Source organism: Pteropus medius, unplaced genomic scaffold (assembly GCF_902729225.1).
Source record: "Pteropus medius unplaced genomic scaffold, Ma_sr-lr_union100, whole genome shotgun sequence".
Classification (NCBI taxonomy): domain Eukaryota; kingdom Metazoa; phylum Chordata; class Mammalia; order Chiroptera; family Pteropodidae; genus Pteropus; species Pteropus medius.
This window is the reverse complement of record NW_024340849.1, coordinates 49,917,049-49,933,802: the sequence shown is the minus strand read 5'-3', so window position 1 is coordinate 49,933,802 and position 16,754 is coordinate 49,917,049. Positions and strand designations below refer to the sequence as shown.

At 35.5% G+C, this 16,754-nt stretch overlaps 1 protein-coding gene across 4 annotated transcripts in view; it reads left to right on the top strand.

Annotated features, from left to right (window-relative positions):
* Positions 1 to 16,754, top strand: part of SPIRE1 (spire type actin nucleation factor 1) — a 195,359-nt gene that overhangs the window by 73,280 nt on the left and 105,325 nt on the right. For all 4 annotated transcript variants that reach the window (XR_005649344.1, XM_039846272.1, XM_039846281.1 and 1 more), the window contains one exon: positions 8,429 to 8,662. Coding sequence is in view for 3 of the 4 variants with exons in the window: in XM_039846272.1 (XP_039702206.1) it covers positions 8,429 to 8,662 (234 nt within the window). In the remaining variant the exon portion in view is untranslated. The remainder of the gene's footprint in view (positions 1 to 8,428; positions 8,663 to 16,754) is intronic.

Below are 16,754 nucleotides of genomic sequence, written 5' to 3'. Positions count from 1 at the left end.
ACTACCAGTCCAGTATTCTCTTTACAGTGGAAGTACTTTGTTCAGTTCTTTTTAAAAATCTTTTTAAATATAACAAAATGCAGATACTTTAAATGTCCAGCTTGATGAGTTTTAACAAATTTGTACACTTGTGTGACCATCACCCCAATAATTTCATCACCTCAGAAATTTTCCTCTTTAGTCAACCCCCTTCCTAGCCCTTTCAATATAATGTAGTCATACAGAATACATTTTTGTGTTCACTTTTTGCTTAGCAAAATGTTTTTGAGATTCATCTGTGTTGTTGCATACAGTAATAGTGTGCTCCTTTCTATTACTAGTTAATCATCCACTGTGTAGATATATTGCAATTTGTTCATCTGTATATAATTATATATGAGTCTTTTTGTGGACATATATTTTCATTTCTCTTGGGTAAATTACTAGGAGTGGAATTGGTGGGTCATATGGTAAATGTATACTTAACTTTTATAAGAAACTGCCAAGGTACGTATTTTATAATATGGTTGTATCATTTTTGTATTCATATCAGCAATGTATGAGGGTTCTAGTTGTTCCACATTCTCATCAATACTTGTTATTTTCATTGTTTTCAATTTTAGCCATTCTAGATATAAAATATTATCTCATCATTTTAATGTGCAATTCCTTAATTACTAATGATGTAGAGCATTTATTCAAATGCTTATAGGCCATTCGTATATCTTCTTTTGTGAAGTTTATGTTTAAATCTTTTGCTCATTTTTATTGGATTATATTTATCTTACAGATTTCTAAGATTTAAAAATGTATTCTAGATTGAAGTCTTGTCACACACACACACACAGACTAAGTAGTTTTCTCCAGTATGTGACTTGCCTTTTCATTTTGTTATTGTAGTCTTTTGAATAAAGAAAGATATAGCAATATGAAAATGACTAAAGTGATATACTTAGAGTGGAGCTGTAAATGGAGAAAAAAGGTTCACTGGGCTCAACGTAAAAGATTTAGAATGGCTTGTTAATGAATTTATGATATATTCACATAGCAGGTGCTCAGGAAATGGTATTGAATAAAGGAGTTAACTTGCATGCATGCACAAACAGAGCTTTTTGCCACTTAATAAACACAAAAGCATATATAAATTTCAGGGAAATATTTTTTTTTTTGAAAAGTGACTGTTCTCTATTGGAGGCTTGATTTGCCAGAGGTCATGGAATAATTATCCTGTCACTGTCAGTAACTGACCCCTTGTCTTCTCATTACCTTCAGCTTTTTTCTCTTTACTTCCTTTTTGTCACCATTTAAACATGCTTAAGACTCTGTCGTCTTTAAAAAAAAAGTAATAAAAAATTCCTACTTCTGCCCTGTCTCATCTCTGGCTACTGCCATATATTTCCCTTCCTCTTCATAAACATTTCTGAGTACACATAACACTGTTTACTCAACTGAGACTGCCCTTGCTAAAGTCACCAGTGACCTCTGCCTCACTAAATCCAGTGGATGGTGCCTAGGCCTCCACTGATCTCTTATCCACATTCAGTACACATGACCATGCATGCCTGCCTTCTTGAAGTATTTTCTTTCTTTGATTTTTGTGATAACATAGTCTTTTGATTTCATCCTTCCCGCCCTTCCTCAGTACTGTTGCTCCTTTACAGTCTAGTCTTTTGATTTCTTATTCTCTGGCCAATTATTACGTGTTTGGTTTTTCTTCTCTTCTGTGTTTTCCATCCTTAGGCTGTGTCATACACTCGTGTGACTTCATTGACCAATTATATGCCCAGGAATTTCACTTTATGACCCCAGCTCATAGCTCTTTTCTATGTCTGCATCGATGCCCTTCTAACATCTGTGATTGTGTTTCTTGCAGATATCTGAACTTATTATCTTTATCTCTGAAACTCTTTTCCCTCCAGTTTTCCATATTTATAAACGGTACCACTCTCTCTACTAGCCCAAGTTAGAAACCTAGGAATCACTTTGATTCCTGTTCCCTACAGTTAATGCATTGCCAAGTCTTTGCCCCTGTCAATACTACCCCCTAAAGGCTTTTCAAATCCTCACCATTTTCTTTCTACCCACTATTATCATCCCAGTCCTAAGAAACCATCATCCCTAGGTTGGATTCTATGGCAGTAGCCTCCTAACTAATCTTCCACATCTGCTCTGGCCCATTTCTCATCCATTCTCCAACACTGTAATTTTTAAGCCACACTACCTTTTTTTTTTAAGTTAAAAATTTCTGAGTACACATAACACTGTTTACTCAAAGGCTTTATTTCTTTAGAGCAGTTTTAGGTTTACATTAAAAATTGGATGGAAAATACACAGTTCCTACATCCCCCTACCTTCCCCAGTTGCTCTGATTATTTATATCTTGTGTTAATGTGGCACATTCATTACAATTAATGAGCCAATATTGATACATTATTATTATTATTATTATTAACCAAATGTAGGTTACATTAGGGTTCATTCTTTTTCTTTTTTAAAACATCTTTATTGAGATGTGATTCACATAAATTTCACCCATTTAAACTGTCAATTTCACTGCTTTTTTTTGTATATTCACAGAGTTGTACAACCATCAATACAATATAATTCTAGAATTTTTTTTACTAAAAAAGAAACCTCATATTTGTTAGCAATCACTTTGCATTCTTCCCTACCCACAGCCTCTGGCAGCCACTAATCTGCTTTCCATTTTTATACATTTGCCTGTTCTGGACATCCTACATAAATGGAATCATACAGGATGTGCTATTTATGACTGGTCTTCTAGGTTCATTCATGTTATAATGAATGTATCAGTCCTTCATTAAAGTTTTTAAAAGATTTTTCAGTTACAATTGACATTCAATATTATGTTAGTTTCAGGTGTATGCATAGTGGTTAGACATTTATATAACCTATGAAGTGACCCCCCCCACCGATAAGTCTAGTACCCACCCCGACACCATATATAGTTATTACAATATTGTTGACTATATTTAGAGTTCACTTCTTGTATTGTACATTCTGTGGATTTGGCAAGAATAAATGACATGTGTGCATCATTACTGTATCATATAAAATAGTTTCACTGTCTTAAAAATCCCCTGTGTTCCACAATTTCATCTCCTTCCTATTCTCCAAACCCCTAGCAACCACTAATCTTTTATTTTCTCTGTAGTTTTGTCTTTTCCAGAGTATCATATGGTTAGAATTATATAGAATTTAGCTTTTTTCAGATTGACTTCTTTCACTTTGCAATATCCTTTTAAGGTTCCTTCATGTTTTTTTGTATAGCTCATTTTTACTTTTTTTTTTTTTTATCTCTGAATAACATTCCATTGTATGGATGTACTACAATTTGTTTACCCACTCATCTATTGAAGAACATCTTGGTTGCTTTTGAGTTTAGGCAGTTGTGAATAAAGTTACTGTAACCATTTGTGTGTAGGTTTTTTGGTAGACATTAAGTTTTCAACTTATTTTTGGGTAAGTACCATGAAGTGCAATTGCTTGATTATATGGTATGAATTTGTTTAGTTGTCAGAAACTGTCAAAATGTTTTCCATGATGTCTGAATTATTTTGCATTCCCATTGTTAGTTAATGAGAGTTCCTGTTGCTCCACATCCTCACTAGCATTTGATATCAGTGTTTTGGATTTTAGCCTTTCTAATACGTATGTAGTGGGATCTAACTGTTGTTGTAATTTGCAGTTCTCTAATAACATATGATATTGAGCATCATTTCATATGTTGTTTGCCATCTGTTTATCTGCTTTGGTGAGATATCTCTTCTGATCACTTGCCTATTTTATAATTGGATTATTTTCTTATTGAGTTTTGAAAGTTTGTTGTATATTTTGGATAGCTATCCTTTATCAGATATGTGTTCAGCAAATATTTTCTCCTAGCTGTGGCTTGTTGTTTTATTTTCTAAACAGTGCCTTTTATGAAGCAGAATTTTTAAAATTATAATGAAGTCCAACTTTTCAAATTTTTTATTCCTGGATCATGCTTTTGGCATTAAATATCTAAAAAAGTTACCAATCCCAAGGTCACGTAGACTTCCTCCTCTGTTTATCTTCTAGTTTTATAGTTTTTCATTTCACTTTTAGGTTTATGATCCCTTTTGAGTTAATTTTTATGAAAAGTGTAGGTCTGTGTCTAGATTACACATGAATGTCAAGCTATTTCAGCATGATTTGAAATAAACACTGTCCTTTTCCCATTGAATTGAGTAAATCTTTTGTCAAAAGGCCAATTGACTATATTTTTGTGAGTCTATTTCTGGGCTCTTTATTCTGTTCCATTGATCTATTTATCTGCTCTTTTGCCAATACCACATTGTCTTGATTACTGTAGCATGATATCTTTTAAAATTAAAATTCGATCAGATTATCCCACTCTTCAAAACACTTCAGTGGCCTGCCATTGCATTTACTTGATGAAAATGCAGATAGTCTATATGAGGCCCTATGTGATGTGCGAAGCACTCCTCTCCACCTCTCTAGCTTCATTCTAGCCCTTTCTCTTAACTTTTTTTCTTTAATCATTCAATGCTTGTTCTGACCTGTAGGCCTTCATACTCATGGTTTCCTCTCTCTGGAATTCTGATCTTGCTTCCTCTTCTCCTGGTTAACTTCACTTACTTTTCAGGTCTCATTATTTTCTTAATGAGGGCTTCCCTGATCTCCAGATTAGATTAGGGCACTCTATTATATCACCCTTCCTTTCTTTTTTATTATGTGTAGCACAATTATATGACTTATTTATTACCTTCTCCCTAAGGCAAAAGCTCTATGAAGGCCAGAGGTCTCTATTTCTTCATTGCCACATACACTTTGTTCTTGTTAAATATCTGTTCACCGAATTAATGAGTAAAGGGAAAGAAACTTAGAACACTGGACATTAGTTACATTAACTAATGGAAAATTGTGCTTTTTATGGAATAATTTTACTAGATGTAAGGCTACCAAAGTTAGTATATAGAGATTGCAGCAAGAAATTTTATTGTCTTTTGTAATATTTTTACGAGCAAAATGGAGAAGTGTCAGATTAATATTTACGAAGTTAGATTGTAGTCGATGTTAGCATGGCGAAAATGTCTCATGTTCTGAAGGGCTTATTAGTTGGGACTATCTTATTTAACATTTAAATCAGTTTTTGAAGACCCGGAAGGCATACACAAATAGATAGATTTTAAAGTTTAGGAGTGATACATAATGAATTAGATGGCAGACTCTAGTTTTTAAGTGATCTTCCTAAGCTAAATCGATTGGTCAAAATAAATAGGATAAAATAAATTTCACAAAAATGTAAAACATTTTACCAGGTCTAAAAAACATCTTTACAAACACAGGCTTAGAGAGAAAGATGTTTAGCTATTACGAGATGTGTAAGACTTGGCCACTATGATTGACTGTAAACCCAAAGTGTTAGCAATTTAATGAATTTAACAGAAATCTGAATACCATACTGGATATATTTATAGAAGTACGTAGTGTGGAACAAGAAAGGTATTCATTTGGTGTGTTCTCTGATGGTTATACTGCACATGGAATAGGATTTAATTCTGGATGCCACAATTTAGACAAAATTGGCACACTGGGAGATGTTCAGATGTGTATTTTTATGGTATAGTAGAATTCTAGATATGGAATTTCATAAGTAACAAGGGCAAGTTGGAGTCCTGGCTTTGTTACTTGTTAACTGTCTGGCATTAAGCAATTTATCGACCGTTTTTCAAGCTCTTATCTTGAAAATGGGGATAAAATTAGATTATCTACATTTTTTCCCCTTTAATCCTACCTCACAGGATTAAAGGGGAAAAAATGTTCCTAGTAAACTGACAAGGGGATTCGAAGAGTAGAAGAAACTGTTTTGGTTTTAACTTTTAGGCTGGAGAAGAGGGAATTGTGGCAGTGAGGCATGACAAGGAAGGCAAGAGTGGCTACTGTTTGTTGGATGTCAGCTATGCTAGCACTATGTTTGACAACCCTGATATAGGTCATCCCCATTTAATCAGATTTGGCATTAAAGACTTTTATGCTATTGCAATTTAGACATATTTAATAAAGATTTTAAAGTACATACTCTGTGCATAACAAAGTTGTAGGCATTGTAGCAAATACTAGGAAGAGTCAATATTGTAGTTCTATATTTAACCCAACCTCTTGGAAACACAGCATAAGGCTGGGCATTATAAGATTGACATGTACACAAACTGAGTTACCACTTTCATGGACCGAGGGAACATCTAACCTTTTGCTAAAGAAGCATATACCTAGTTCAGAAAGAAGGTATAAAACAGCCTTCTTGAATAAACGGATGACCCCTGGAGGAAAGGTAATGAGCAGGGGAGAGAATGAAGCTTGCTGAGCAGTCCTGCTAAGGTTGGAACCCATGGCTGGTGTTGGCATTTGCTGTGGTTTTATGGTTTTTCTTTTCCTTTTTTTTTTCTTCTGCAGTTCTAGAGGGGTAGGGATATAGATAGTTATATTCGCCCAACCATGCTAAGATTCTCAATTAACTGTAATTCCTAAGTGAGAATATTTGCAGTAAGAACTTCTCAGCCTTAAAAATAATATACTTAACATAGTTTAACTTTTTTTGATGTCTAAGGTTTTCATTATATTAACTACGATGATCTGATTGTTAAAGTAACTGCTCTAGGTTCAATTTGACAAGTTTTAATTGAGTGCACATCTCAGTGCCAGGCTCTGCTGAAGCTGAACTGAAAGTTAAAATCCCTGCCCTCAGTAGCACTTGCCTGTGGTAAGAAAGCAATACTATGAAAGCAATGTGCACCATTCTTCTGCCAGAGGAACCACAGGAAAGGTACCTTCCCTAGAACAGATTGGCGGACAGGGATGGGGTGTCAAGGGAGGCTACCAGAAGAGGTGACTAAAGCAGTCATTTAGCTTGGAACTCAGAAGATCTGTTATCACACAAAACAACTTTGAAAATAGTGGTTAGAGTTCCAGATCAAACTATAAAAACCAATGAAAATATGTTATATTTTCAATCAGAAATACTAAAAAAGAACAATATTGTTTAAAAACTAGAAGTTGAGAATTTCTAAGCCTTATATTCATTTTGAAAGCTGTGTTGAAAAAATATTATTTCACTTGATAAGTAAATTTCAGATTTTGTGGAGATTTTTTTTGGGGGGGGGATTTTTTAAGTGAATGCCTGAGGGCTCTTAAGGGCTATGGTATATGATAATGACTCTGTTGGATTTAACTCATCTTCAGAACTTCTGACTTTCCTTTTCCTTGTACCATGTAGCTGTTTTTCTGTTTTGTTTTGTTTTTAAATACAGCATTCACTGTGGCTACAAGTGTAATAAAGAAAAGCAAAGATTAATTGATGGGAGGTAACTGGATAAACACTGGGCTAGGGGTAGGGAAGGGAGGGCAGCTAACATTTATTCAATACCTATTATAAGTCAGCTACTGTACTAGGTACTTTCATGCATAGTGACTACATTTAGTCTTAACAAAATCCTATGAGATGTAACTATCACTGTTACCAGTCAAGAAAAATCATGACTAAAGTAAATAATTTGCCCCAAGTCAAATGATTAGTGGTAAAAGTCAGAATTTAATCCTAAGTCTTTGGCTTCATTGCCAACGTTCTCCCAAAAATGGCTAACGTGAAATGAGCTGTTGGTACTATAAAATAAAAGAGTTGTTTATATGTGATTTTTCTGAGAAAAGAGAGACAGTTTAAGGTATAAAGTAGAATTCCCTATATTGACCACAGTCTGGTATATTTGTCAGGGTAACATTAGACAGTAATGTATACCTAGTGTTCATAAATCAGGTTCATATATCTTGGGAAGTAATATTGGTGGAGTTGGAGTGATAGGGAGAGGTGTCTGTGCATTACATTGAAAAAAATTTCTCACTCATTTACATCATGAGAGATATGTGTTTCCAATGATTGAATGGAATATACAGAACAGTATATATATATGGATGTGAATAGAGTTTTTTGTTTAAGCTTAAGTTAACTGCTACCCATAACTGAATTTTCAGTTTCTCAGATCCTTGGTATGTCTGTGAAATCCCTACATTGGCATAAGAGTTCTGAAAGGATATGTTCTTTGATAACTATATCTATTCTCAAAATATCTTTTGGAAATATGGAAAATCAGCCTGGTTGGTATTTTATTTAAATGGAGCATATAGATTTTATCATACAGTGTTAATCTAAGAAAACATAAAAAGAGTTTGTGTGTTTTTATACTGGTTTGAAGAAATCAGACAAAATTTTTCATCTTTTTTAATGCATAGGTGAAACTTTTAAGTATCTCCTCATATCTAATTTGTCATATGTTTCCGAAATGGAATAGATTAGACCTAGCTTAAATATTATACTAAATATTTTATGCTTACAGTTCTATTAAAATCTTTAGTCATCTCCATTGACTACCTTTTTTAATTTTTCTAGGTTATTGAATCTTTGGGAATTATTATTTATAAAGCATTGGACTATGGTTTGAAGGAGAATGAAGAAAGAGAATTAAGCCCTCCCCTGGAGCAGCTCATAGATCACATGGCCAACACGGTGGAAGCTGATGGTAGCAATGATGAGGGCTATGAGGCTGCAGAAGAAGGCCTGGAAGATGAAGATGATGAAAAGAGAAAAATCTCAGCTATCCGGTCATATAGAGATGTCATGAAGGTAAAGCAGCAGTTTACATAGTGCTTTTTTCTTTCAAGAGTTGTTATTTCACTTATAAAAATTGATTGGTGATGATGTTCGAGTCTGGGCAAGATGGTGGAGTAGGAATACACTGTACTTGCCTCCTCCCATGACTACATTAAAAATACAACTAAATTATAGAACAGAAACCTGGAGAACCACCTGAAGACTAGCTGAACATAACTCCTGTAACAAAATATAAACAAGAGGCCACATTGAGACTGGTAGGAGGGGAGGAGATGTGAAACGGGCACGTCCTGCACCCGGTTGAGCTTTGGGAGAGACATCTAGATTGCGGAGGTTCCCCAGAGGAGTAAGGGGTCCCAGCCCCACACTGGTCTCACCAACCCAGGGTTCTAGTTCTGGGAAGAAGAGTCCCCACAAAATCTGGCTGAAAAATCAGTGGAAATTCCAATGTGCAGGTGAGACCCGTACATCCCCTTAAAGGGACCGTACACAGATTCACTTAACATGCAAGCAATCACAGTGGGCTCCAGCCGAGGGACAGCAGCACAAGAGGTACCAGAAATACAGGGAAAGACTGAGTTGTGTGGCTTCAGAGTGAGGGCTGGAGGGACAGCCTCTCTAATCCATCTTGTGCCCTCCTCCTGTGCAGCCTGCAGGTGGGCACCATCTTATCTATGTTGAGCCCGCCCACTGCCAAATCTGATTCTGCATTGGTCAGGTAAAATCCACTCGCTTCACCCTGGTGACTCCTTGGGACCTCACCGCACCCAACTCATGAATTGCCAGAGCCATACTTGTGGCTAGGCAGCCAACCCCACCCTGCCTCTTGGCTGGAGGCTCTTTCAGCAATAATCAACAGGCCTCCAATGGCAGGCAACCAGCCCCAGTCCAACTGTAGTGTTTCTTAAACAAATCTCGGGTGTCTGACGGCCTGAGGAGGGGAGTGGCTAGCCTTGGTGTGATGAGACTTTTCGAGTGGCCACAGGCTCAGGCATGAAATCTGAATTGGCACAAACTTTAGCAACACAGCTCGCTCCAATGTGGTGACTTCCTGGGACTCTGCCCCGCCCAACACACATACAGCCCAAGATTCATTCAACTGCTGAGCCCTGTGGGTACCCAGTAGGCAGCCTCAGGCCTTGGGTTGCCATGATCCTTTAGCTAAGCTGTCCCAGGCCTATTACGGGTGGCAGTCAGCCTCATTACAGCGTGGTCTCTCCCACATATCTCTAGGTCCAGCACAGGCAGAGACCAACTGCAGATTGCCTTTTAGCTCCTACAGGTAGCCTCGGGCAGGTCACAGGAAGCAGCTGACCTGGGCCTGCATGGAAACCACTGCAAATGGGCCCTAGAACCAACACACCCAGAGGCTGGCATCAGACCAAAACAGAGCACCACCTGATTAGCCCAAGTAGCACACCCAAAGGTGGTCACACATGCCTGTTAGGGCAGATCCCACTGTGGAGGGCTGAGCCCTACACAGCAGCACATACTTTATGGGTGTGGCCAGTCCCCACTGTTAGTCAACCTAGTGTCAATCCCGCCTACTGACGTCTTAACGGCAATCAAGGCATACCTACAATAAGAGAGCACACATAGTCCACACAAGGGACACTACTGGAGCACCAGGTGCCGTTGATCAGGGAACTGTGCCTCAGGACTGGGCACACAGGGCACCTATTATATAAGGCTACCCGCCAAGACTAGGAGACATAGCAAGTTTATAGAAATGAACACAGAGAGGTAGCCAAAATGAGAAAACAAAGAAACATGTCCCAAATGAAAGAGCAAGAAAAAACTCCAGGAAAAAAAAAAAAAGAAATGGATGGAAGCAGCCTACCTGATATCAAGTACAAAACACTTGTTTTAAGGATGCTCATTGAACTCAAGGGAAAAATAGGTGATCTCTGTGAAGACTTCTATAAAGAGATAGTAAGCAAAAAACAAGACATAGAAACCATAAAAAAGAATCACTCAGAAATGAAGAATACAATAACTAAAATGAGGAATACACTAGAAGGAATCAACAGATTAGAAAAAAAGAGAACCAAATTGGTGATTTGGAAGACAAGGTATCAGGAAACACCCAATTAGAACAACAAAAGGAAAAAACCAATGAAAAAACATAAGGAAAGTTTAATAGACTTCTGTGACAACATCAAATATAACAATGTCCGCATCATAGGGTCACTGGAAGGAGAAGAGAGAAAGCAAGAGAATGAGAATCCATTTGAAGAAATAATGACAGAAAACTTCCATAACCTAGCAAAGGAGCTAGACATACAAGTCCAGGAAGTGCAGAGAGTCCCAAACAAGATGAACCCAAAGTGGCCCATACCAAGACACATCATAATTAAAATGCCAAAGGTTTCAGGAAACGAGGGAATCTTAAAAGCAGCAAGAAAGGCAGGTAGTTACTTACAAGGGTGCTCCCAAAAGACTGTCAGCTGATTTTTCAACAGAAACTTTTTAGGCCAGAAGGGCTTGGCATGAAATACTCAAAGTGATGATAAGAAAGGACCTGAAACCAAGACTACCCAGCAAGGCTATCATTTAAAATTGAAAGTGAGATAAAGAGCTCCCCAGATGGGAAAAAGCTAAAGAAATTCATTACCACTAAGCCAATATCAGAAGAAATGTTAAAGAGACTTATTTAAGAAGAAGAGGGGGCGGACAAACAAATATGAATAATATAATGGCAATAACTATGTACCTATCAATAATCGCTTTAAATGAAATGGATTAAGCGCTCCAATCAGAAGACATAGGGTAGACGAATGAATAAGAGAACAGGATACATATGTACTGTCCACAAGAGACCCACATCAGATCGAAAGACACAAAGAGACTGAAAGTAAAGGGATAGAAAAAGATATTTCATGCAAATGAAAATCAATAAAGAAAAAATCTGGAGTAGCAATACTTATATCAGACAAAATAGCAAAACAGACTTTAAACAAAAACTGTAATGAGAGACAGAGATGGATATTACATAATGATAAAGGAACATAACCCTAGTAAACATAGGTGCTCCTATGTTGGGTACATAAAGCAAATATTGACCAACACAAAGGGAGAGATCAACAGTAATACGGATATAGAAGGGGACATTATGTTTACATCAATGGACAAATCTTTCAGGCAGAAAATCAATAAGAAAACTGTGGCCTTAAATGACATGCTAGACCAGATGGATTTAATTGATATTTTTAGAGCATTTCACCCCAAAGCAGCAGAATATACATTCTTCCCAAGTGCACATGAAACATTTTCCAAGATAGACCACATGTTAGGCCACAAAACAAGTCTCAATAAGTTTGAGAAGATTGAAATCATATCATGTGTTGTCACCTCCCACAATGGTATGAAACCAGAAATAAGTTACAAGAAAAAAAACTGCAAAATACACAAACACATAAATGGGTTAACAATGAGATCAAGAAAGAAAGCAAAAGATTCATTGAGACAGGTGAAAGTGAAAACACAATGACTCAAAATCTATGGGACACAGCAAAGGCAATCCTAAGAGAGAAATTCATAGCAATACAGACTTACTTCAAGAAATTCATAGCAATACAGACTTACTTCAAGAAACAAGAGAAAGCTCAAATAAACACTTAAGAAACTAGAAAAGGAATAGCAAACAAAGCCCAAAGCGAGTAGAAGGAAGAAAATAATAAAGTTCAGAATGGAAATAAACAAAATAGTCGAAAATAACAATACAAAAGATTTTTTAAAAAAGCTATTTTCTTGACAGGATACAAAAACTGATAAACCTTTAACCAGATTCATCAAGAAAGAAAGAGGACCCAAATAAATAAAATCAAAAATGAAAGGGAAGTCACAACTGACTCCACAGAACTACAAAGGATTATAAGAAAATACTACGAGTGATTGTATGCCAACAAATTAGACAATCTGGAAGAAATAGATACATTCCTAGAAATACACAATCTCCCAAGATTGAGTCAAGAAGAAACAGAAAACCTGAACTGACTGATTACTACTAATGAAATCGAATCAGTAATCAAAAAACTCCCAACAAACAAAGGGAGTTGATGGACTGGATGGATAGCTTCACCGGTGAATTTTACCAAACATTCAAAGAAGAATTAATACCTATTCTCAAACTATTCCAAAAAATTCAAGAGGAGAGAAGGCTCCCAAGCTCATTTTACAAGGCCACCATTACCCTGATTGCAAAACCAGACGAAGACATTACAGAAAAGAAAATTATAGGCTGATATCTCTGATGGATGTAGATGCAAAATACCAACAAAATAGTAGCAAACTCAATTCAGCAAAACATTAAAAAGACCATACATCATGACGAAGTGATATTTATTTCTGGGACACAAGGCTGGTTCAGTCTCCGCAAATCAATGTGATACACCACATTAACAAATTGAAAGATAAAAATCATATGATCATATTAGTAGATGCAGAAAAAGTGGTTGATAAAATCTAGCATCCATTTATGATAAAAACTCTCAGCAAAGGGAGATTAGAGGGAACATACCTCAACATAGTAAAGGCTGTATATGACAAACCTACAGCTAACGTCATACTCAGTGGGGAAAAAATAAAAGTGTTTTCTTCAGGATCAGAAATGTGATAAGGATGTCCACTTTTACCTCTTTTATTCAACATAGTATTAGAAATTCTAACCACAACAGTGAGACAAGAAAAAAAATAAGCATTCAAATTGGAAAAGAAGAAGTAAAACTGTCCTTACTTGCAGACGACATGATACCATATGCAGAGAACCCCAAAGATTCCACCAAAACACTTAGAACTGATAAATCAATTCAGTAAAGTAGCAAGACACAAAATTAACATTGAGAAATCGGTTGCATTTTTACACACCAATAATGAACTATCAGAAAAATTAAGAAAACAATCCCATTTACAGTTGAATCAGAAACCATAAAATACCTAGAAATAAATTTAACCAAGGCGGTAAAAGGCCTGTACTCGGAAAATTATAAATTATGAGAGAAAAAAACTGAAGATACAAATAAATGGAAGCATGTACTGTTCTCATGAATAGGAAGATTTAACATTGTTAAAATGTCCATACTACCCAAAGCTATCTACAGATTCAGTGCAATCCCTATCAAAATACCACTGGCATTTTTCAGAGAACTGCAACAAACAATCCAAGAATTTATATGGAACCATAAAAGATCTAGAATAGCTACGGCAATCTTGAGAAAGAAAAAGTTGGAGGTATCACGCTACCTGATATCTAAATATACTACAAGGCTCTAGTAATCAAAACAACATGGCACTGATACAAAAACACACAGATCAATGGAAGAGAATGGGAAGCCCAGCAATAAATCCACACCTATGTGGTCATTCAATCTGTGACAAAGGAAGCAAGAACATATGGTGGGATAAAGACAGTCTATTCAATAAATGATGTTTGGAAAACTGGGCAGATACCTCCAGAAAAAAAAAAAAAACCAGATCACCTTCTTACACCATATACAAGAATAAACTCAAAATATATTAAAGACTAAACATAACACCTAAAACCGTGAAACCCCTAGAAGAAAATATAGGCAGTTAATTCTCTGACATGGCTCTTAGTAATATTTTTTTCTGATACATCTCCTCATGCAAGAGAAACAATAAATGGAACTACATCAAACTAAAAAGTTTTTGCACAGCAAAGGAAACCATCAACAAAACGAAAATACCACCTACTGAATGGAAGAAGACATTTACCTATGATACATCAGATAAGGGGTTAATATCCAAAACTGAGAAAGAACTCATAGAATTCAACCCCAAGAAAACAATTGAATTAAAAAAATTGGCAGAGGACCTGAATAGGCATTTCTCCAAGGAGGACATACAGATGGCCAATAGACATATGAAAAGATGCTCAAGGTCACTGATCTTCAGAGTAATGCAAACAATGAGGTATCACCTCACACCTGTCGGAATGGCTACAATGCAGATTGGTGGAGCCACTATGGAAAAGTTTGGAGTCCCCTCAAAAAATTAAAAATAGAACTACCCGATGACCTAGTAATTGCATTTCTGGGTATTTACCTGAGAAAACCAAAACACTAATTCAAACAGATATATGCATCCTATGTTCACTGTAGCACTATTTACAGTAGCCAAGATACGGAAGCAATCTGAATGCCCATCAATACACAATTGTTTAAAGAAGTGGTACGTATATACAATGAAATATTACTTGGCCATACAAAAATGAAATTTTACCATTTTCAACAACATGGGTGGACCTAGAGGGTATTATGCTGAGTAAGATAAGTCAGAGAAAGACAAGTACCATCTGATTTCACTTATATGTGGAATCTAAAGAACAAAATAATCAAACAAACAGAATGAAAACAGCCTCGTAGATACAGAAACAAACTGGTGATTCCCAGATGGGCAGAGATTAGGGGTTTGGGTGAAAAAAGTGAAGAGATTAAGAGGGAGAAATTGGTACTTACAAAATAGTCATGGGAATGTGAAATAAAGCATAGGAAATGTAGTCAATAATATTGTCATAACTATGTATAGTGCCAGATGGGTACCAGACTGATCAGGGGATCCTTATGTAAAATATATAAATGTCTAATTACTATGCTGTACACCCGAAACTAATATAAAATAATATTGAATGTCAACTCTAATTGAAAACTAAAAATTAAAGAAAAGAGAAAACAATGGTGATTCCACATTTGATAGTAGTTCCCAGACTTTTAGTTAAAAGTGACATGAATAAGTAAAATACTATTGTTTTTTTGATTTGTTCAGAGCCTTATTGTGGCCTTTTAATAACCACTTTTAGTTATTATATGCCCCTTATTATTACATATTGTATACCAACTTGAGTGGGTATTGACTTCTGCATTTTCTTTTTTATGAAGTAAATAACTCTGATCCTCCTCCTATTTATATGAAGATTCTGATTCTGAACTGTTACAACTGATTATTTTACTTTTCTTTTTTTTTATCTAACCAGTGGTATTGGTTTATAATTAAACAAGTTCTATAACTTTAATTGAAGTTTTCTCTTTAAATTTTTTGTGTACTCAAAAGCCATAATTTCTACATTGCTAAATGCACAGAGATTAAAATTAAGGCATATCTATTAAATTAGTCTTAATTAGTCTAAATTAGTCTTATCATTTAAAATTATATATGACGTTTGCTGGATTTTATAAACATTATTGCCTATATAATTGTTGTATTCCAACTTATAAAGCATTTCAGAGACAGGAGTAGAAAGGAATTATGAAGACAGTACTTTGCAGGTATTATGCAGCACACCCTGCTTTTTGCTCCTTAGATAATTTCTCATGAACTCTGGAATGGGACTATGCAGTTATAATTCTTATGAAATTCAGATATATTTTTTGCTTCATTTAATATTTAAAACTCATTTTAAATCAATGTTGTATACAGATAAAATACCCCCATATATGTACAAATGGAGATTTCATACATTTTATTCATTTTATATTTTCTAGATGTTAAATAATACTTTTAAATATATACATCTATATTCATATTTATATATATATATATGTATATACATACATACATATATATGTACTTAAAGGCCAAATGAAACTTTCTGTAGATCACAAATAACCTACTTGTTCCTGTAGGCCAGTGGTACATAGAGATAAAAAGTGAAAAGCATAAAGGTTTTTCATTATAAAACAAAAGTACTTATGCCTCTAAAACTAAGCTAATGTCTTTTTGGTAGTGGATATCTGTGTAGGGTGAATAAGGAGTGGTGAATGAGGAAGAGAACACCCACTTAAACAGCTGTATCAATTAAATTAACCCTGTCACCAATAGAAAGATGGATGTCATAGCCAGATTGCACTCTTAGACTACAGCTTTGGAAGATGAGGCCTAGAGATTCATTGGAATCTTACATTTCTTATTCAATGACATTAAAATATGTTATCTTAAAAGACAAAAATTCTTGGAGATACAGTAATTTGAACTCATAGTTTTTATTTATTTTTTATTGGTCTACAGTGCCTGCCCTCTTATCTCTCTTATTGCTATTATAATATGAAAAATAAATACTTAAAAGTGTGTTTAAAAGCACAGGTTTTAT